Below are 24,530 nucleotides of genomic sequence, written 5' to 3' on the forward strand. Positions count from 1 at the left end.
ATGTTCAACACTTTATTTTTTAAAAATAAAAAAATAAAAATTAAAAACACAAATTGAGGAAAGTAATTTTTTTCCTATTAAAATATTAAAATACTACAAAATTCTGAAAAGGCCATGGTGAAACCACTATATTTATAGAGCACTGGTGGTATAACAAATTGGCACATCTCCTTGGTAGGCAATTTATTAGTGTTTCCAAGAGCTGAAAACTGTTCTTATCCATGATGTAAGAAACAAAACTTTGGGAATAAGAAAAAAAGCCAACAGAAAGAAAAAGAAAAGTGTAGCAAGATGGTCTCTGAAATATTAATTATTCATGAAAAACTTAGATATAAATAACTAAGAACACGACTCCTCAGTGGAATATTAGAAAGCTAATAAAAATAAATTTAAAGATTCCAGCAACACTGAAAAAAATGCTTATGTTAGGTTAAGTTTAAAAAGTAGAATACACAATTTCATCAATGGTACTATTCAAACTACTCAAAATATCAGTATTTATGAACAAGGCGTAGAGAAGATCCTAGAAAAGAGAAATATGTTTTTTGTTAGGATTGAGGGTAATATATTTTTCTTCTAATTCCACATCGTTGTAAGTTTATATGCAACAAATTTTAAAGACATCAAAATCAGGAAATATTGAAATCACACTTAAAAAATTCTACACACCATCATTTCTGCACATCATGTGAACTGCTGAAAACTGGTTTTCTGCATATATATCATAACAGGATAGATAATGCTTATATCACAGACCATGTAATGAATAAAAATGGAAGTTTATTACGCATTATCAAAACTTCCCAAATCTAGAATAATTTTCATGTGTTAATCATGGTCAAAAGCAATACTAAGCATCAACATTTAATTTACTCATCCATTCATTCAACTTTGATACTTTCCCCTATAAAGCAAGCATACTTCTAAATAATTTATTACAAGTCACTAATAACTTGCTATACTGAAGGCTTTACCAAGACACACACAAACACCTTGATCCTCGCCAAATAAGTAATATGAGGTACATACTATTATTTTTCTCATTAACAGATAAGAAAATTTAGAGCCATAAAGGATAAGTGGCAGGGCTGGAAATCCAACCCAAGTTTCTTGACTCCAAAGCCAACATTTCAAAAGCATACTACCGTACTAGCCTCAGCCCTTATCAGCTCTCATTCCCACAATTACAGTTACCTTTTCATTCAATAAATATTTACAGAAGTCCTACTACGAATCATTTGCTATTTTAAGGGCTGGGGATACAAGAATAAATAAAACAGTTTTTAAAATCTGTCTTTATGGAACTTACATTCAAGGACAGTGATTCTCAACTGGGAATGATTTTGGTCCCCAGAGAACAATAACAATATATGGAGGCATTTTTAAGTGTCATAACTGGGGGTGAAAGGAGGTGCTACTGGCATCTAGTGGGTACAGGCCAGGGATGCTGCTGAATATCCTACAAGGCATAAGACAACTACTCACAAGAAAGAATTATCTAGTCCAAAATGTCAGTAGTGCCAACCTGGTCTAGCAGGGAGTTAAAAAGTACATAAAACATAGACCAGGATATCTATACACACATCTTACATTTCTTGAAGGTAGAAACTATACTTTATTCTTCTTCATATCACAGTATACCAAACTTAGAACCTCTCCAGCTGCAGGTGCTCAATAAGTGATAAAAAAGAAATAAGGCAGGCATTTTTCTATATCACTACTGGTCATGACATAGTACATGAAGTCTTCTTATAAGATATAAAGGATTCAAACTAAACTTTTTCTCACCTTTGAAATCACATTCAGAAAGCATCAAATACACTACATCGGGATCCAGCTCAGAAAACATCTCTGAGATATTGACGAAGAGTTCTTCCTGATCAACTTTTGTTTCACACATGGAAGGAAGAGTAGTTGGCTCCTCATGACTAGCAATACTGGATACAACTTCCTTAAAGTTTGCGGTCTTCCGAAAAGAATTTCCCCCAAGATTTTTCCTTTTCCTTGGCATTCTGACTTCCAAAACTAAAATGTTTTCCTTTATTATGTAAGATGTTTAATATTTAAGTCATACCTCAAAGAAAACAGGGTTAAATATCTTGCACAATCCAGCAGTAATAGGACCTAAAATAGAAAGTAGAAACACTCAGGCTATATAGTTATATTTCCATCTCTAATATTGGAATATCTTACTTAACTCTAAGGAAGTACCATCAACTCTAGCACAAAGCTAAGGAGCAGTCAAACAATTTCTCCCTCTCCAAAATATGCAAGCTTTGCCAGGATTGAACATGTTAAAAATTAAGATCTTAACAAATGTAAAATTTTAACAGTGAGTACACTGTATTAATATCATTATTTCTATTAAGAGAAACCATAAAACAGTACTGAACACCCACATCTGGAGGTCTAATAGGCATCACAAAATCAACAGTCGAAAACTGAGTTCCTGATCATCTCCTTCAAACCTGCTCTTCCCAGTCTTTCCCATCTCAATGCAACTCTATCCCTCCAACTGTTCAGATCAAAACTCTTAGAATAATTCTCGACTCCGCTCATCCCACATTCAATCAGTAAGCTAATCGTATCAGTACAACCCTTAAAATGTATCCAGAATATGCTCATTCCTCACCATCTGCACTGCTACCACAGCCTCTTCCCTGGATTACTATAATAGTCTCATCAATCTTCCTGCTTCTACACTTGCCCCTTCAGTCTACTTCACACAGCAATCAGTGACTTAATTAAACCATAGGTCTGATCATGCCTCTCTTCTGCTAAACTATCCTAGCTTCCTATTTCACTCAGGGTAAAAGCCAGAACCCTTAAAATGGCCTATAACCCAGACAACTGTTACCTCAATGATGTCATCACTAATCCTTTTTTCATCACTCATATCACTCCAGCCACACTTCATCTCCTTGCTGTTCTTCAAACACACTAGCCATGCTCCCACCTAGGAACCTCTTTACATCTTCGCTCCCTCTACCTGAATTACTATTCTCCCAGGTATTATTTTTTTTTAATATATTTTTATTGATTTCAAAGAGAGGAAGGGAGAGGGAGTGAGACAGAAACATCACTGATGAGAGAGTTGTCATTGATCAGCTGCCTCCTGCATGCCCCCAACTAGGGATCGAGACCGCAACCCAGGCATGTGGCCTGACCCAGAATCGAACCTCGATCGCCTGGATCCTAGGTCGATGCTCAAACTCTGAGCCATGCCCTGCCAGGCTCCAGGTATTATTTACTTGCTGCCTTCCTATCATTACTTAAATCATTACTTCTCAGGAAGTCACTCCCCTAACACCACTTAATCTTCTTCCCTTGTTTGAATTTCTACTTAAGACTTAATCATCTTCTAACATAGTATATTATTTATTTGTTTTACTTATTGTATTCATTACCCATATTCCAGGAAAGTGGAAACTCTACAAGGGCAGGGAATGATGTATCTAGAGAACTCCAGGCAGTCTACTTGCTTTCTCAGCCTATCTAATAAACATTTCAAACTTAACATATCCAAAACTACATGTCTGATATTATCCTAAAAATCTGCTCTAACCATTTGGTTGGCTACCATCCCCTGTATTCTTGTCTCCTAAATGGTCTCCCTGCTTCCAACCCTTGACCCCTACAATTTATTTTCAACTTACCAGCCAGAATGATCTCATACAACATAAGTCAGAATGAATCAGGGTCTGCTCTAAATCCTCAAGCAGTTCTCCATATCACTCAGAATAAAAACTAACATTCTTACAATGGCCCTCCTCCCTGCTGGCCTTTGATATATTCTTCCACAAGGTATTTTCATTGCTTTCTCACTCCTTCAAATCTTTGTTCAAGTGTTACATTCAATAATTTCTTCATTGATTATCCAATTTAAAATCACAGCCTGGCTAGAGTAGTTCAGCTGGTTGAGTGCCATCCTGTGCACCAAATGGTTGCTGGTTTGATTCCCAGTTAGGGCACATGCCTGAGTGCACATGCCTGGTTGGGACATGTATGGAAGGCAATCAATCAATGTTTCTCTCTCACATCAGTGTTTCTTTTTCTCTCTTTCTCTCCCCGCTTCCTCTCTCTAAGCATGTCCTCAGGTGAGGATTAAAAAATAATAAAAAATTAAAATAAAGTCATATCCCATACTCCCTCTGCCCTTAATATTTTTCTAACATATAACAAATGTTACCTTTTAGTTAAATTTATTGTGTGATAGCTCTCTCCATCTTCCAGAACTGCACTGTTATTATGGCAGCCACTAGCCACATGTGCCTATTTAAATTCAATTACTTTTTTCATATATTAATACCAGACAAAGTAGAATTTAAAGCAAAGAAAAATATCGGAAGTAGATTTTATAAACATAAAAAAATCTGTCCACCAAAAAGATATAGCAACCCTAAATGTGTATGCACCAAACAACAAAGCTACTAAAGAAGTGAAATAAAAACTGACAGATTTGAGAGAAATAGACAAATCCACAATTAGAGTTAAGAAACTCCAATATCCCTCTCTCAACAATTTATAAAATAACTAGACAAAAGATCTGCAAGGATATAGAACTCAATAATACCATTACAAGGATCTAATCAATATTTATAGAACACACCATCCAATAATAGCAGAATATACATTCTTTTCAAGTGCTCACGAAACATATAACAAGATAAGCTATAACTTAGGCTATAAAACAAACCTCAACAAATTTAAAAGAACTGAAATCATACAAAGTATGTTCTCTGACCACTATGAAATCAGACTAGAAATTAATAACAGAAAGATAACATGAAAATCTCCAAACACTTGGAGCCCAAACAATATACTAAATAATCCATAAGTCCAATAGGACGATTCAAGGAAAATTTTAAAATACATCGAAAAAAATGAAAATAAAAATACACCATATCAAAATTTGTAGGACACAGCTAAAGCAGCAATGACAGAAATTTATAGCACTAAATGCATACATTAGAAAAGAGGAAAGTCTCAAATCAATAAATTAAGCCCCCATCCAAGAACCTAGAAAAAGAAGAGCAAAATAAACCCAAAGCCAGTAGAAGGAAGGGAATAATAAAGATGAGAGCAGAAATAAATGAAATTGAAAACAAAAGTAAAGAAAAAAATCAATAAAACAAATTGATAGTTCTTTGAAAACAGTAAAATTGACAGATCTCTAGGCAAAACCGACCAAAAAAAAAAAAGTGACAACACAACTTACCAATATCAGGAATGAAACAAGGGATATTACTACAGACCCTGCAGACATCTAAGGACTAATAAGGAAATCCTACACAGAAACTAAATTAAAAAAAAAAAAAAAGAAACTAATAAGGGAATCCTATAAGCAACTATACATACACAAGTTTGACAGCATGTATGAAATGTACTGATTTCTCAAAAGCCACGAACTACCACAACTTAACCAGCAATAAATAGATAAAAGCCCTATGACTTTTAATGAAATTTATTTCACAATTTTAAACTCCCAAAATAAAAGTTCCAAGCCCAAATAGCTTCAATGGAGAATTCTAGCAAAGATTTTTAAGGAAAATTAACACTAACTCTATACAATCTCTTCCAAAAATAGAAACAGAGCGGATACAGATGTAAAAATCCATAACAAAATATTATCAAATATAAATCAGCAATATATAAATAAGAATCTTATCCAGGGATTTATTTAGATTTACTCCAGGGATGCAAGGCTGGTTCAATTTTTTTTTTTTAAATCAGTGTAACCCACCATATCAATAGGCTAAAGAAGAAAAATCACAATCATATCACTCAAGGAAGAAAAAAATGTGACAAAATTTAACACCCATTCCTGAAAACAACTACAAGGAAAATAGGAATAGTGGAGAACTTCCTCAACTTGACTAAGAGCATCTATAAAAAAAACCTACAGCTAACATTATATTTAATGGTAAAATACAAAATGCTTTCATCCTAAAATCCAGAACAAGGCAAGGATGTCCACTCTCACCACTCTTATTCTACATAATGCTGGAAGTTCTAGCCTTTGAAGAAAAAGAAATAAAAGAAATACAGACCAGAAAGGAAGAAATAAAACTACCCCTACTTGCAGATGATATAATTGTCTATGTAGAAAAATCCAAGAAATCTACAAAATCTCCAACAAATAAATGGGTTCAGAAACGAGCAGAATAGAAGCATACCTCGGAGACATTGCAGGTTCATTTCCAGTCCACTCCAATAAAGCAAATATTGCAACAAAGTGAGTAACACACATTTTTTGGTTTCCCTGTGCATATAAATGTTATATTTATACTATACTGTGGTCTATTAAGTACGCAATAGCATTATGTTTAGAAAACAATGTATATACCTTAATTTAAAAATACTTTATTACTAAAAAAATGCTAACCATCATTTAAGCCTTCAGAAAGTCATAATCTTTTTGCTGGTGGAGGGTCTGGCCTTAATGTTTATGGCTGCTGACTGGTCAGGGTGGTGGCTGAAGGCTGGGGTGCCTGTTGCTATTTCTTAAAATCAAATGATGCTCTCTGACACATCAATTGACTCTTCCTTTCACGAGCTATTTCTCTGTACCATGTGATGCTATTTGATAACATTTTACCCACAGTAGAACTTCTTTCAAAATTGGGAGTCAATCGTCTCAAACCCTGATGCCACTTTATCTGGTAAGTTTATATAATATTCTAAATCCTTTGTAGTCACTTCAACAATAAGATTACAGCTATTCAGTCAAATCTTCAGGCTCCACTTCTAATTCTAGTTTTCTTGCTATATCCACATCCGCAGTTACTTCCTCCACTCAAGCCTTAAATCCCTCAAAGTCATCCATGAAGGTAAAATCAGCTTCTCCTAAACTGTTACTATTGATATTTTGATCACCTCTTCCTATCACAAATGCTCTTAATGGTATCTAAAATGGTGAATCCTTTCCAGAAGGTTTTCAATTTACTTTGCCTAGTCCATCCAAGCAATCACTATCTATAGCAGCTATAACCTTACTATTTCTTAAATAATAAGACTTCAAAGAGGAAATTACTCATTGATCCATGGGCTTCAGAATGGATGTTGTGTTAGCAAGCATAAAAACAGCATTAATCTTGTTGTACATCTCCATCAGAGCTCTTGTGTGACCAGGTGCATCGTCAATTAGCAATATTTTGAAAGAAATCTTTTTTTCTGAGCAGGTCTCAACAGTGGGCTTAAAATATTCAGTAAACCACATTATAAACAGATGTATAGTCAAACAGCCTTTGTTGTTCCACTTAGAAAGCACAGGCAGAGTAAATTGAACATGTTCTCAAGGGCCCCAGGATTTTCAGAATGGTAAATGAGTATTGGCTTCAACTTCAAGTCACCAGCTGCATTACCCCTAACAAGAGAGTGAGCCTGTCCTTTGAAGCTTTGAAGCCAGGCATTGACTTCTATTTTCTACCTATGAAAGTCCTAGATGGCATCTTCTTCCAATGTAAGGCTATTTCATACACTGAAAATGGTTTTTACTGTAGCCACCTTCATTAATTATTTTATCTAGATCTTCCAAATAACATGCTGCAGCTTCTACATCAGCACTTGTTGCTTCACCTTGCACTTTTATGTTATGGAGAGAGTTTCTTTCCTTAAACCACATGAACCAACCTCTGCTAGCTTCAAACTTTTCTTCTGCAGTTTCCTTACCTCTCTCAGCCTACATAAAATTGATGGGAATTAGGGCCTTGCTCTGTATTAGGCTCTGGCATAAGGGAATGTGACTGGTTCTATCCACACCACTAAAACTTTCTCCTTTCCAGCAATAAAGCTGTTTTGCTTTCTTATCATTTGTGTGTTTACTGTAGTAGTACTTTTAATTTCCTTCCAGAACTTTTCCTTTATATTCACATGTTTAGAGAAAGAGATTTGGCCTTTCAGCCTATCTTGGCTTTGACCATGCCTTCCTCACTAAGCTTAATGATTTCTGGCTTTAGATTTAAAGTGAGAGACATGCAACTCTTCCTTGCACTTAAAGGGTACATTGTAGGGTTTACTAACTGGCCTAATTTCATTATTGTGTCTCAGGGAATAGAGAAACCACAGATGAGGGAGAGAAAAGAGGGAATAGCCAGTTGGTAGAGCAGTCAGAACACACACATTTATCAATTAAGTTTGCTGTCTTATATCGGTGTGTTTCGTATGTTCCAAAACAACTGCTAACATCAGAGATCACTGATCACAGCCCGGCCGGGCGTGGCTCAGCAGTTGAGCATTGACCTAGGATCCAGGAGATCGCAGTTCAATTCCTGGTCAGGGCACATGCCCAAGTTGCAGGCTCGATCCCGTCAGGGGTGCGCAGGAGGCAGCCGATCAATGACTCTCTCATCATTGATGCTTCTATCTCTCTCTCCTTCTCTCCCCCTTCCTCTCTCTGAAATCAATAAAGATATATACTTTTTTTAAAAAATCACAGATCACAGATTATCATAACAATTATAATAATAATGAAAAAGTTTGAAATACTGCGAGAATTACCAGACACAGACACACAAAGTGAGCAAATGCAGTTGGAAAAATGGTGTTGATAGACTTGCTCAATGTAGGGCTGCTACAAAGCTTCATTAAACATAGTATATGCCAAGCACCAATAAAACAATGTATGTTTGTATAAGATAAACATACAAAAAACACAGTATTTATATACTCTACCAGTGGACACTATAATTAGAAATACAGTAACATTCACAAATACTCAAAAAAATAAAATACTTAGGTATAAATCTAACAAAACATATACAGAACTTGTATGCTGAAAAGTACTACAACACGATGAAAGAAATCAAAGACATAAACAAATGGAAAGACAGCATGTTCATGGGCTGGAAGACTCAACATAGTAAAGATGTTGATTCTCCCCAAATTAATATAATGGTTTAACACAATTCTATCAAAACCCCAGCAAGATTTTTGTGGATATGGACAAGGTTATTCTAAAATTAAAAGGAAAGACAAGGAACTAGAATACCTAAAACAATTTTGAAAGAAAATAGAGTAGGAGGAATCAGTCAACTCAATTTCAAGATTTGTTGGCCCTGGCAGGGTAACTCAGTTGGTTGGAGCGTCATCCCTACGCGCCAAGGCCACAGGTTCAATCTTCAGTCAGAGCACATACAAGAATCAACCAATGAGTGCATAAGAAGCGGAACAACAAATCAATGTTTCTCTCCCTCTCTCTAAAATCAATTTTTTTAAAAAAAGGTTTGTTATATAGCTACACTAATCAAGACTGTGTGGTATCAGTAGAGGGACAAACATATAGATCTGATAACAGATTACAGATTCGGAAACAGAAGAGAGAACCCAGAAATAAACCAACATAAATATGTACAAATGACTTTTGACAAAAGGTGCAAAAGCAATCCAATGGAGGAAAGATAGCCTTTTCAACAAATGGTACAGAAGCAAGTGAACATCCATTTATAAAAAATAAACAAACCGTGACCTAGTCTCACACTTGAACTCAAAATGTAGAGCAGACTTAAAAAAAACTATAAAATTTTGGGGGGGGAGGAAAAAAATTTCAGCGTCTAGGTCTAAGTCTAGGTATAAACATCAAAAGTATAACCATAAAAGAAAAAACTGATAAATTGTACTTATCAAAATTACAACGGTCATTTACTTCATGAAGGACCTTGGTAAGAGGCTAAAAAAAATCAAGCTACAGACTAGGAGAAAATATGTGCATACTATGCATCCATGTATCCAAAGGACCAGTACCTAAAATATATAAAGAACTTCTCAAAACTGAACAGTAAAATCAAAACTGAACAGTTAAAACAAAACAAACAATTCAATTAGAAAAAGGATATACAGATGGCAAATAGGCACACAAAGTAAATGCAAATAAAAACTATAATGGGACATTGCTCACAGATCTATCAAACTGGCTAACGTAAAAAAACAGTGACACCCAGCATGGCATGGCTCAGTGGTTGAGAGTCGACAGGATCCAGGAGATCCCGGTTCGATTGCCAGTCAGGCCACATGCCTGGGTTGCGGGCTCGATCCCCAGTCAGGGCCATGCAGGAGGCAGCAAATCAATGACTCTCTCATCATTGATATTTCAACTCTCTCTCTCCCTCTCCCTTCCTCTCTCTGAAATCAATAAAGATATATTGGGGGGGGAGGGGGGAGAAATTAACTAAAACAAAACAAAACACAATGCCAACACCAAATGCTGACAAGGACGCAGAGAAACCAGGTAGCTCTTTTGACTATTCCGTGCACCTTGCATTTCCACATGAAATTTAAGTTTCCACAAAGCAGCCAGATGGAATGTTAATGGGGATTGTGTTGAATCAGCAGATCATATATCAAATGAAGTCACTCATTCCTTTGTTTTAAAATGTCCAATCACACCCTGGCCAGTGTGGCTCAGTTGGCTGGATCATTGTCAGGTACACAGAAAGGTCACAGGTTCAATTCCCAGTAAGGGCACATGTCAATCCCCAGTTGGCGTGTACATGAGGCAACCAATCAACGTTTTTCTCTCTCTCTCTCCCCCCCCCCCTTTCCTCTCTCTAAACTCAATAAACATATCCTCGGATGCGGATTAAAATAAATAAAAGTATTAAAACCTACAGTCACCCTGCATTTCATGCAGTCAAAATTTCAACTTCTTAAAAATGGCCTACTTAAGATTCTAAACACTAAAAACTCTCTCAAATGATGTCTTGCTCTTCTCCTTTCTTAAACTCACCCAGTATTGTCCTTCTTCACCGCCATTTTACTTGATTCTTAGCCTGAAATACACTTTCCCCACATATCTACCTCACTCCTTACAAGACTTTACTCACGGCACATTTGTAGTGAGGTCTTCCCTAAACACCCTATGCAAAAGTGTTGCACACACACATTCTCTCCATATTCCCCTTTCATTATTTTCCTCCAAAGCAATTATCACTCTATAATTTAGATGTTTATTGTTTAATGTCTATATACCCTGACACTAGAAAATAAGCTTCTTAAAGGCAAATGTTTTTGTCAATTATGTTCACTCCTGAATTGCTATCACTAAACTAAATAATAAGTACCACAACTAAATATCAATATTAAAACAATGTCTAACACATAGTAAACATTCATTAAATTTCTACTAGATGAATAAAGGATTAAGGTACCAAAAAACCAAGAATAAGAAAGCAATAGGTACAGAATTCTAAGAAGAAATACTCAATAAACACTAAAAAGTCTAACCCTATTAATAAATGAATTTAAGAAAATATTATGTTGCCTACTAAATAAAAAATACTAGCCAGTGTTAAAGATACTCAAAATACAGTAATTTTATATATAAAATTACTTATATATGAATTTTAATATTGAATTATGGCAAAGAATAGCAAGACATCATTTGAGAGTGTTTTTAGTGTTTAGAATCTTAAGTAGGCCATTTTAAGAAGTTGAAATTTTGATTTTTGATATTTTATGTCATATATAAAATATATGATATTCAAAATACAGTAATTCAAAATATAAAGATATTCAAAATACAGTAATTTTACTGTAAAGATAAAGATATTCAAAATACAGTATTTTTTTACAAATAAAAACTGAAAAAACAAAAGATCTGATGCAAAAGGAATAATAAAACAATTTCTGGTGATGGTTAGTATAATTATTAAATAATATATGCTAGCTGAAATACAAAGATCATGATTTTACTTAACCCTTACAATGTAAGTAATACGACGTCTATTCTATAAGTAAGAAAACTAAGGACTAGAAAAAGTAAACATCAAGCATAAGGTTCTTAAGTTGCAAAACTGGATCTGAACCCAGGTTCTTTAGACTCTACTAACTACATTGTCCCTTTAGATCCATAAGATGAAATTCTATACAGCCATTATACTATATTTTAGATAATATTTAACTGGAATTTTTTAAAAAGTGCTGCAAAAGAAAGCAAGACACAAAACTTTATGTAATTTATACAGACACCCAAACAGGACTGGATTAGACTGGAAAGAAAATTTCTGGATAATGGGATTAAAAGTAACTTTAACACACTTCTTTCTTATACTACTTTTGTATTTTTTAAGTACTCTATAATATATACATTCTTTCATAATCAGGAAAAAAACAATCACTATTATCAATTAAAGCTGAATCTTGGACTTCTATACTTCCTCCAGCTTGCAAACTATATATACCTCCTACCTGCTTTGTTCCTTGTATCTACTATATGTAAGGTAGTTTGAGTTCCAACCAATATTTAGTATGGTGAAGAAACTCATATATATAAAAACATACATAGCTGACATTACCTTCCAACTACCAATTTTACTTTGTGTATCTAATTTATTTCAATCCCATTTATTCATTTAAGTAATGTTCATGTTTAACTCTTTCATCGCCTAATCTTATGTATCTTTCTTTTTCTATAAAGAGCGCCTTATTAATACACTAGTTTAAACAAGCTTGTGTAGCTTCTTCACATATATATTATACCTGACCTAAATAGAGAGTAATCTAAAATGATATGGGAAATAAGGATGGTGAAGTAAGGTTTGATAAATTATAAAGAAATGTGAAAGGACTGGCTGAAATGAAGAACCTAAAAACCAATAATATATATTTTTAATAACAGTGATATTAATGAACATATAAATTTCATATACATGTTTTCCAAGCTCTTCCACCTCTGATAGAGAACCTAACCAATACATTGCTTACTGATTATCATCTAAATATTATATCATAGGGAGGAGAGGCCTTAGCAACCCTAGTTTTTTGTTTGTTTGTTTTAACAGATAAGGACATGTGTTCTTTTAACCATTAAAAAAGAAATCCATGCCCTGGCTGAGTAGCTGGGTTGGTTAGAGTGTTGTAACAATACACCAAGGTTGAGGGTTCAATCCCTGGTCAGGGCACATAAAAGAATCAACTGCCTGGCCAGCTGTGGCTCAGCAGTTGAGCACCCACCTAGGATCCAGGAGATCGAGGCTCGATTGCCAGTCAGGGCACATGCCCGGGCTGCAGGCTCGATCCCCAGGTAGGAGCGTGCAGGAGGCAGCCGATCAATGATGACTCTCATTGATGTTTCTATCTCTCTCTCTCCCTCTCCCTTCCTCTCTCTGAAATCAATAAAGATATATTTTAAAAAAAAGAATCAACCAACGAAAGCATAAATAAGTGGAACAAATTGATGATTCTCTCGATGTCTCTCTCTCTGTCTCTTTTCCTTTCTCCCTAAAATCAATCAATCAATAAAAATGTTTTTAAAAAAGAAGAAATTCGCCTGGCCAGGCGTGGCTCAGCGGTTGAGCGTCGACCTAGGATCCAGGCGATCGGGGTTCGATTCCCGGTCAGGGTACATGCCCGGGTTGCGGGATCGATCAATGACTCTCTCATCATTGATGTTTCTCTCTCTCTCTCTCCCTCTCTCCTTTCCTCTCTCTGAAATCAATAAAGATATATTAAAAAAAAAAAAAAAAAGAAGAAATTCATGATGAACAAAAAAACTATAATTTGCCCTGGCCAGGTGTCTCGGTTGTGGGTTCAATTTCCAGTCAGGGCACATACGGCAGGCAAAGGATATCGATGTTTCTCTCACATATCAATGTTTCTCTCTCTCAAAAATCAATAAACATATCCTCAGATGAGAATTAAAAAAAAATCTATAATTAATAGAGTGAACACAAACTCTAACAGTGGTCTGGAAATGGTCAGTACTGTCATTAAAGTGGGTATACCAATAAATACCACTTCAAAAAAAAGCCTTTGCATTAAAAAAAGCCTTTCTATAATCAACACAATACTAAAAAAAAGTTTCCATATCATTTTATGAATAAACTTGTTACATGAATATAAGTAGTAATTTTAAATAACTCACCTTTAAAAAAAAAAATCTAGAAAATAATAAATTTCTACAGCAACCAAGAAAGATTCTATTTAATATTTAGTTATCAACCATCTAGGAAGAACAGGCCTAAAAAAAATGATATTATCAATAAAACATAATACTATAGCTCTTTAAAATCATTAGAAAAAAGAACAAAAACAAAAAACAGCTCTCTATAAGGAATACGTAGGGAAGTTACAGGACCCAAACGTGGCATGATACCAGACAAGATCAGAAAACACTGCCCTCAGAAACAAATGCTACCAAGAACCAATACAATCAATCTTTACTGGAAATTAAGTTACCTACAACATGATTTTAAGTGTGCTGTGATAAGTGTAAGGTAGATACTAAATCTCATTAAGGCACAAAAGGTATGTCACTAAAAAAAAGTACTTATAGAAAACATAACCAAATTAAGGTAACCAATAATCGTAAATATATCTGTCATAAGAGCTGTTAGAAGAGGTCATTAAAAACATCCTAAATATTGATGGAAAAGAACATGATTAAATAAATTATGGCAAAATTACCCTCTGGAATACTATGCAGCTATTAAGTTTAAGGTATCAACAATAAAGGTAAATTTAAAGAAAAAAAGTTTAAGACAGAATGCAGAAACCAGATGTATATAGAACCCAGAAAGATCTCAGACATATTCTTAAGGGGAAAAGTCAGGTGCTGACCGATATGCAGCTTGTGGGCAAAGAATGGCAGGAAGGTGTATTTCTCTATTACTCTTAAACATTTTCTATAATCCTTCATTACTTACTGCCAGTATTAGTCTTGCTTAGTTATTTTAGAGCCTCACAGTGTTGATTTTACTGATAAATTTTCATCTGTATCAGTGTATTTTCCAAATTAGTCATGTTCCTTGAGGAGATGGATTATGACATATACTCCAATCTGGTACTTAGCATGAGTCCCATACACAAAAATAGATGCATAAATAATATTTGTGGATGGCTAACAACGTGTAAAATATGAAGGAGTAAGAAGGGGCATTTTAGTAGCAGAGAAACTAAAACACACATTAAGTGGGAAAACCAGGACCACAATATAGTTCTTCAGGCTTTTTGGGACAACATGTTTTATGCAACCACAAGCTCTTTGAGAAATTCTAATAACAAAATCTGTTAAAAGCTTGAAAACCTATGCATAAAATATTCAATCTATGACTTTAATAATATTTACTGTCTGCCCTGGCTGCTTTGGCTCAGTGGTTAAGAGCAATGGCCCGTGGACCAAAAGGTCCAGGGTTCAATTTTTGGTCAAGAGCACATGCCTCCATTGCAGGCTCATCCCCAGGACCCGGTCAGGGCATATAGGAGGTAACCAATCAATGTTTCTCTCTCTCTCTCTCTCTCTCTCTCTCCCCCCCCTTCCCCTTCACTCTCTCTAAAAAAATGGAAAAAGTATCCTCGGGTGATGATTATTTAAAAAAAAAAAAAAACACTTTAAAAAAAAATAATAATAATACTTACTGTCAGTCTGGATGCTATCAATATGCTCATTAAGGCCACAGTTAATATCTGCCAACTCTACAGCTCTTATTATTCAAAATGTCTTCTTACTATAAAAAAAAATATATATATAAATTATAATATATGCAATAAAGGCAAGTTTATATCAAACTGTAATCTTAAATGAAATCAAGGTCCAAAAGTATATAATATTTATAAATATATATTATATTCAAAGAGAAAGATACAAAAGTAAAGAAAAAGAAAAAAGACCAACTACATTTGCCATCATTGGAAGTGACTATTACAGTCTGGAAATGATTATATAAGGGGGGAAAAACTAAGCATTTATTCTGCCTTTTAAGTAAAATATTATTTCAAGGTAATAAAATAGCCCTAGTTAATGAGGGAAATCTCTCTATAGAAGGTGACTATGAAAAAAGAATGTAAAAGGAACAATGGAATCCAAAACTAAGTACCATTTTATAACCCATAACTAAAAAGCTGATCAAAAATCAACAGTTATCAATGAAATCTAAAGTTATAGGGAGAGAAAGAAAGTTAGTCATTAGGTGAAAGTAGATAAGAGATGTAGCTGTTGCCAAAGTACCATGCCACAGATATTACTACTATTTCACATCTCTGTGCCTCGCACATGTTCTGCCCTAAGTCCTTCTACCCGATCCCACCCAACCCATATTTCTTTGCTCAATTAAATTCCCTTCAGGAAAGTTTCCCATTATCCCAAAGTCTGAGTTAGACACAGCTCCCACAGCACCCTAGATATACCTCTATCTTAGCTCCTTGGCATTTATTTGTTTACACTAGCTTATAAGCATAAGCATCCCACAGATATGTCTTGTTTAGCTAACAGTTCATCAAGTATTTGTTATATGCCAGCACAAACCAAAAAGCCAATTTAGTTTTTTAAAATACTGGACTTACCATTTCAGTACCTGGAATACTCAGGTCCATAGTACAGGGCATCTCTTTCCCACAAATAAAGTATCTAGGAAAATAAATTTATAACCAGAAGGCTGGTTGAGAATTATAACAGATATTCTTTTTGTCTGCCCAGAACTCCTTATTCTCCTCCCCTACCCCACTAAGTGTCTATTTTCTGCTAACAGAACCCTGGCCATAAAAGTGGGCACCTCGCATGACTTAGGTTGAACTAAGCATAGTGCCCCATGCCCTCAGCTGCTGGAATTGGTCAAGGGATGAGCATGTGACCAAATCTATCTAGAGCCACTGGCATGTGGCTCTAAGTAGATTAGCCTGTGCTGCCAGTAACATGGTCCCACCTTGTAAATAAGCATATAGGCAGTAGGAGAAATTACACCAGTAGGCAGAGACTGTAAGTACAGGAAAGATTAATTATGGGCAAAGTTCCCACCTTAACACTTTATGGCCATCTCTACCCATACAATTTCTGTTATACAGGGTGGGGCAAAAATAGGTTTACAGTTGTTCATGTGGAAAATAATACAATTAATAACACAAGAATAAACTGTTTTGTGTACTCACAACTGTAAACCTTTTACCCCACCCTAGATGGCTAATGAACCACTAACTTTTTTCTCCATAGATTATTTCAAACTGTATCTCTGTTACTTGCTATCCAACAAGTCCTAACTAATAAACAGAAAAACTATATAGATGAAAATTTTGTCAAAAGATGTATTTCACTGAAGCTGTAAAAGGGACTACCCAGTATGCCTTTCCTAACTTAGAAAACTTCCATCTATCAGATATGTCTCTTTCCTTTCCCTACTAGGAAAATTACTATTTCCCAAATTACTATTTAATTCCCTTTAACATAGTCTGTGCAAATCGCATCATTTTTTAAGATACTCAATTTACCGCTTTCTTTCATTTCACACTAAGTACATGGTAAAATGACAAATAAGCAAACAATTACAATATAGTAACAGGAAAAAAAGTTGTAGGGAAACAACTTGAAATCGTGGTTATCAAAGAGAGCCTCCCCATAGAAGTATCACCTGATTGAGACCTGAAAGACAAGTATTAGCTAACAAAACCAAAGGGAGGAACGCAGGGAACTAGGGAAGGCATTCCAGACAGAGGGAGGCTTCAGTACTCAGGCCAAATCTAACCAACTTTGCATCTTAAAGGCAAAATGCAAGTAACTGAGTATGACGAGTGCACTGAGGGCAGAGGGTGAGAGTGAAAAAGGGTGCAGAGGTGAATAAGGCAGACCATGGAAGTCCTGAAGCCAAGTGAAGGTCAGACTTTTCCTGAAGGCAATGAAAAAAATCACACACAAAAAGGTTTTAAGCAGGGGAGTTACAATGCTCAAATGTGTTAAATTACTCTGGCTACAGTGGGGAAAATGGACTGGACAGCAAGACCAGAAGAGGGTAATCACTTAAGAGGCTACTGCAGCAATCCAGGTGAGAGATGATGCTAACCATGGAGTAGGTAGCCTTGGGGATGAAGAAAAGGCAGAGATTCAAGAGATATTAAGAAAAAATCCAACAGGGCTCAGTGACCAATCAGAATATAAAGGGAAAAGGAGAAGACAGAGAATAGCCCACGTTTCTGCCAAGTTATTATTAGCTGTGTGTACTATTTACTGAATTCTTACCACACGTGTAGTATCTCATTTAATCTTCTCCTAGAAAAAAGACAGAAATAGGCAGTTTGTTTCACATTTTTGGTTTGAAGATGGAGGAGGAAAGGTTGACGACCTAGTTTTGGACATGCCAAGTTTGAGGTGTGTGGGTGCATACAAATAGACATACCATAAACACAGGTGATATATAAGTCCACTTATCAGGAAAGAGCTTTGGGTTGTAGAGAATTAACAGCATAGACAGAGAAATAGTTTTAAAAGTAAAATGTCTCCTTTATTTATACCAATATTCATTTAATATCTGCATACCTAGTTTTGGGATGAGTGTTAAGCAAGGAAAAAAAAGTGAGTAAGCCTTGGCTGGTATGGCTCAGTGGTTAGAGCATCAGCCCTCAGACAGAAGGGTCCCAGGTTTGATTTCCAGTCAAGGGCACGTACCTGGGTTGCAGGCCCTCTGGGGCCCATGCATGAGGCAACCTATCATTATCTCTCTCACATTGATGTTTCTCTCCGCCCCCCCCCCACACTCTCTCTGAAAAGCAATAGAAAAAAATATCCTCGGGTGAGGAGTAACAAAACAAAGAAAAAAGTGAGTAACAGTCAGTGAATCTCAGTTACTAGAAGGAGGAGATAGCTCAATATGTAGTGTAAGGGTTCAGTGAGAGTCACCCCAAGATGTGCTTCTGTGGTACATGGATTATTTTGCACTAAAGGCAACCAATACCCTGTGGGCTTAAGAGAAACTTCTGCCCCAGCCCCCTTAATCACACAGAAGAATCTGAATTAGGGTCCCTGCCCATGATAGGAGATCCTCAGAAAATTATTACCTCTTTTGACCTATCTATATCACAGGGCAAACTACTAATTACTGAACATTTGTTCTTATCATCCTGCAAATGACACTCTGAAGCAAGAAACTCCAAGGTATATTACCTCATCCTTAGCTCAAAATGTCACATATACTTCATTTTCCCTTTCTGTCTCTGAACCCTGTATGTGGGGTTCCCATGCAAAGGATATTTAATTTCTCTTGTCAGTCTGTCTCATGTCAATCTGATTATTCAATCAGCCAAAAGACTCAGAGGAGGAACGGGAATTTTTCCCTTTCCCCACAATAGCAATGAGTGCATAATGGAAATACATCAGAAGTTCAGAGGTAATACAGAATAAGTGACTATCTCTGCTGGGGAAAGAAAGGAAGACTAACAAACACCACTGAAATCTTGAAGTAGGCTATCAGAAAGTCTAGGAGGAGGAAGACAAGAACAGTAAAGATACACTCCAGACATAAGGAACAATAAATTTAAGGGCAGAAATGAATTAAAAAACAAAACAAAAAAACAGATTACTGAACATTTGTTCTTATCATCCTGCAAATGACACTCTGAAGCAAGAAACTCCAACAAAAAGAACAGAAAAATTAAATATTGTTCACGTCAGTCTCCCAAACTAATTCCTTTTTCTTTTTTTTCTTTTTAAATTCCAGTTTATTGTTGGGCATTGTTTCACATATACATCAAACAGGCCAAAAAAAAACCAGCAACTTCAGACAAAAAAAGGCAAAAAAGAAACCTTTTTATCTTTGGCCTTTTAACCATTTCATACAAACCAACTAATTATAGTACAACTAAGTACATACACGAAAGTTACTGGAATGCTTGAACGCTCGAAATAAGATTTTTTGTTGTTGTTTTTGCTTTTTCTACAAGGTTTTTTTTCTCCTTTAAGATTATAATGAACATGGTCACACCACAAGTACAGTCAGCAGTAGGACAGAGAAGACTCCAAAGGCTGGTTTGGTCATCCCGAGATCATTAACAATGGCTGACCCCTAACAATATGTACAAAAATATAAAATGTAAATTAAAAACACAAATAAATTTTCCTTTTTAAAGTACTTTTAAGAAAAAAAAAAGTACTGGTTCTTTTCTCCTCTCATTGCAAATTCACATTGTGGTTTTGGTTGGGTGGTGGACAGTGCCTGTCATCTGTGAGTGGTGCTGCCCCCTGGTGGGCGGGCAGGCGGGCAGGCCACTCTACTCGAAGGTGACCACGGTTTAGATTCTGAGTTTAGATTCTGACGGGAAGTGGAGGGTGAATAGGTCACAGCGGCCCTTTTTTTTAAGTCCAAACTAATTCTTAAAGTTAATAGAGAGAATGTATAAAAATGTTTAAAAAGAAAAGACACAAGGGAAATTCACCCTACTAAAGACTAGAGCATATTATGAAACACAGTAAAATTAAGTAGTACAGCTACAAAATCCAATAAAAGATTAAAAAACTATTTCAAAAGTTCAGAAATAGTCCTAACTACATCTCAAAATGTGTATGTAAAAAGATAGGCTTTTTAAAACAGAAAGGTAAGCCCGGAGGGGAGTGGCTCGGGTTGAGCATCGACCTAGGATCCAGCCAATCGGGGTTCGACTCCCGGTCAGGGCACATGCCCGGATTGCGGGCTAGGCAGCCGATCAATGACTCTCTCTTCATTGATGTTTCTCTCTCTCTCTCTGTCTGAAATCAATAAAGATAAATTTAAAAAATTAAAAAAGATTTAAAACAGGAAGGTAAGAGAGAAGTTTTAATAGTGTTAAAATGATTTAACAGCAATTTGTGAAACAGTTAAGGTAGTGTCACATTTTTTACTAAATTCTGATTACAGAGTGAATTTTTAAAATGGAAAAAAATTGATTTTCACATCTATGGAACAATGAAATTTCTTAATTCAGAAGAATGTTGCAATGACAAAGGTAAAGAATAATAGATTCATGTATGAACATGTTCAGCTTCTGACAAATACAAGTAACCAAAAAGTAAAACAGCAAACTAGAGAAAAATTTTCAAGAAGGAAAAAACATAACCACGTTTGGGTCTTGCTCAAAGCTTTAAGAGATATAGACTCAATAGATGATTGAAGGATATGAACAATTAACATTTAGAAAAATACAGTGTCCACCATCAGTCTAGTAAGGTTTAGTGAAATTGGGACACCCAAAGTCAGTGCCCAGGCAAGTGGAACATGTGGGTTCTTTAATCCAGTAATTCCACTGAGTAATAGTCATAAAAATCTAGCTTGCTTAGCCAGTTTATTCTCCCATAGAAATTAATGAAATGCTCTTTTAATTTTTGAAATTATGTGAGATTGGATAGCACAGATTGATTAACCTCAATCTAGATGTACTAATAAAATAATTTCTGGAGAACAATGCTGAGATTCTTCCAATAGCCTGCCAACCTTTCATATAGCCGTATTTTCTTTTTAATCCTCACCTGAGGATATTTTTTCCATTGCTTTTCAGAGAGAGTGGAAAGGGGGGCGGGGAGAGAAAGAGAGAGAGAGCCCGGCCAGACTTGGCTTAGCGGTTGAGCATCGACCTAGGATCCAGGTGATCCAGGTTCGATTCCTGGCCAGGGCACATGCCTGGGTTGCGGGTTCGATCCCCAGTCAGGGGAGTGCAGGAGGCAGCTGATCAATGATTCTCTCATCATTGATGTTTCTCTCTCTCTCTCTCCCTTCCTCTCTCTGATATCAATACAGATATATTTAAAAAAAAGAGAGAGAAACAGCGATGTGAGAGACACATCAACTGGCTGCCTCCCTCACATGCCCTGACCAGAGCCAGGGATTGAGCCTGCAACCAAGGTACATGCCCTTAGCCAGAATCAAACCCAGGACCCTTCAGTCCTCTGGCCAATGTTCTAATCACTGAGGCAAACAGGCTAGGGCTAGCCATACTTTAAAGACTTTAGTACAATGGACAGAAAGTTACTTAAAAGTAAATTGAACAAACCAAAATTCAGGGTAATGTTAAAACCTACATATGGTTTTATATAAGCAAACTGAATGACTCACTGTAGAGGGGGAAATGTTCAGGCCACAAACCAATAGAGCAGTCACCTCCTATCCAAGGTGAATACATTCCAAGACCCCAGAGGATACATGAAACTGCAAGTAGTACCAAAACCTATATATAGTTTCTTCCTATACATACACGCCTATGATAAAGTTTAACTTATAAATTAGGCACCGTAAGAGATTACCAATAAGAACATGACAATTATAACAATATATTGTAATAAATTTTATGTAAACATGGTCTCTCTCTCTCAAAGTATCTTCTTATACTCATGTTTGCTTGCTTGTTTGTTTTTAATCCCCATCTGAGAGCATGCTTACAGAGAGGAAGGGGGAGAGAGAGAGAGAGAAACATCAATCAGTTGCCTTCCATATACTCAACTGGGGATCAAACCTGAAACCTGAGCATATGCCCTGACTAGGAACTGAACCAGCAACCCTTCAGTGCACTGGACAACGCTCAACTGAGCCACTCAAGCACAGCCATCCTTCTTCTTGTGACGAGATGATACATTGCCTAAGTGATGAGATGAAGTGCGGTACTCAAGACCACACACAATTTAAAACTCATGAAATTTTCCAGGTAATATTTTTGAACCACCCACGGTTGACCATGGATAACTGAAACCAGGAAAAGCAAAACTTGGGATGGGGGGTGCTGTACATATATAAATGATAGCCATTTTTATTACGATGAAGGTCAGGGTGATGAGCATGTAAAGAAGTCTGGCTTATGCACTGCCTGGCATGGTAAATACAAAAAAAAGTTCAGCCCGGCCAGCATGGCTCAGTGGTTGAGCATGGGCCTATGAATCAGGACATCAGGGTTCCATTCCCAGTCAGGGCACATGCCCAGGTTACAGGCTCCATCCCCAGCAGGGACATGTAGGAGGCAGCCAATTGATGATGTTTCTCTCTCAGATGGATTGTTTCTCTCACTAATGTTTCTATTTCTCTATCCCTCTCCCTTCCTCTCACTCTCTAAAAAAAAAAAAAAAAAATCAATAAAAACATGTTAAAAAAGAAAAAACATTCCTTTAATGGTAACTTAAATCCACTTTTTCTATTATGTCTGATACTCCTGTCCTCTTTCTTCTTCCCCTCAAAGCAAGTAAAGTCAACAGGTACACAAACTGACATTCTAAATACTGTATGCTAATTTGTACTGGAGAGGTGTTTTTTTTATTTTATACATTAGTATTTTTTCATGAAATAAACTGTAGACTCCTTGTAGAAAAAAGTCATTACTTTCCCATTCGCACCATTAGCGCCACTGTAGCCCCCATCCTAACGCAACCACTTAAATACTAAAGGCTCTGGAATCAGAACTAAAAATTGATTTCATTTCTGATCTTTAAAAAGAGACAACGTAAGGAAAGAAAACTGAACCACAGTGATCATCAGAACACCAAACACATGTTTACATTTCAAGCGTGTAAGGCTTCTTTCATAGAAAACTGAAGGGTGAGGGTTAAAACGAGTTACAAAAAGAGAGGTTGGTGTTTGAGTGAAAAACAACGAATAAAAACAATGAAAAGGCAGATGTTAGGATGAAAAGATAGCATTTTTTTTTTTTAAAAAGTGGGAGAAGAGAGGCAGCAGCAGATCAGTCACTGTTCCGTGAGAGGCCAGGTAGATCTCCAGAATTTTCTTCTCAACCAATCCCCACTTTTTCTGAGTTAACCAGTCTCCAGGCAAGAAGCGCTTCTTGATTGGCTTAAAGATGCCGAGTAGAAAAACCAGCCAATCCTGCCTTCAAGTCAGAACTGTGCTAGACACATTACAACCACTGCACGGAGAGAATGTACACAAACCTGTCCGTGCCACAAAAATATCCTAGTTCTAAAGATTGTTGCCGAAAGGAAGATTCTTTAAAGACAACCTGAGCGTGACCTGGCATCAACACTTTTTCTTTATTACTTTAGCTCTATTTTTGTGAGGAAGAAAGTGTGTTAACCAAACGAGAATAAGGAATGAACTGCCCCCGGTCAGATGACTCCTCTATGGAAAACCGACTTCCAAACGGACACCTCGGAGAGGGTCCGGGTGACAGTAGGATTCAAGGAGGGTCCCAGTGAGGACCAAGATCGCCCAGGGGGGAGGGGGGGAGGCACGGACACCTGGGACGCGAATGTCTCCCCGCAGTATTCAAAATCAAAACGTGTGGGGTGAAGAAGTGAGTAAATAAACGGCTCTGCCTTGACTCTGTGCTCGGGAGGGTAGCCTGAAGTTCCAAGAATGCTCTGCCTGGGACACGGCGAAGGCGCTCGGAGGGGCGCGAGGTCAAGCTCGTTCGGGAACCAGAGAGCGCCCCCGTGGGGGGAGGGGTGTGCCTGGGGCCTGGAGACCCGCCCGGAACTGGGAGGCCGGGGAAAGTGCCGCGGCCCCCGCCTTCGCCCGGCCTCGGGCGGCGCGCCAGGGCCCGCCTCCCGCCGACGCCTCACTTCCCTTCCGTCCGGGCGCCCGGGCCCACGGGCCGGGCTGAAAGCGGCCGGCGCCGTACTCCGCATTTGGAACTTTGGATTTCGGCCGCCTCGCCCCCCGCCCCTGCCTCCGGGCTGCGCCTACGGCTCGGCGCCCTGGCGTGCCTTCCCCGCGGGACCCTCATCGGGGACCCGCCGCCTCACCTCCCACGGGCCGCCTTTACCTGCTCCGGGAGCCAGCGGAGGGCGTCGAGGCCGGGGCCGCGTCGTCGAGTGCGCAGCGCGGCGCCGCGGAGCCGCAGCTCTTTCCCGCCGCCGCCACTGCGCT

At 37.2% G+C, this 24,530-nt stretch overlaps 1 protein-coding gene across 6 annotated transcripts in view; it reads right to left on the reverse strand.

The window, feature by feature from the left end:
- N4BP2 (NEDD4 binding protein 2) overlaps positions 1-24,530 on the reverse strand; it is a 77,571-nt gene extending 53,041 nt beyond the window's left edge. Inside the window, exons 1-4 of one of the 6 annotated variants that reach the window (XM_087827732.1) lie at positions 24,427-24,530; positions 16,276-16,339; positions 15,352-15,440; positions 1,789-2,124 (exon numbers count right to left, since the gene is read on the reverse strand). In XM_087827732.1, the coding sequence (XP_087683858.1) occupies positions 1,789-2,011 (223 nt within the window). In that variant the 5' untranslated portion in view covers positions 2,012-2,124; positions 15,352-15,440; positions 16,276-16,339; positions 24,427-24,530. Of the gene's footprint in view, positions 1-1,788; positions 2,125-15,351; positions 15,441-16,275; positions 16,569-24,426 lie in introns of those variants that run through there. The other 5 variants (XM_016206644.2, XM_016206663.2, XM_016206675.2 and 2 more) reach the window with 5 other exon arrangements.

This window comes from Miniopterus natalensis, chromosome 1 (assembly GCF_054644295.1).
Source record: "Miniopterus natalensis isolate mMinNat1 chromosome 1, mMinNat1.hap1, whole genome shotgun sequence".
Lineage (NCBI taxonomy): Eukaryota > Metazoa > Chordata > Mammalia > Chiroptera > Miniopteridae > Miniopterus > Miniopterus natalensis.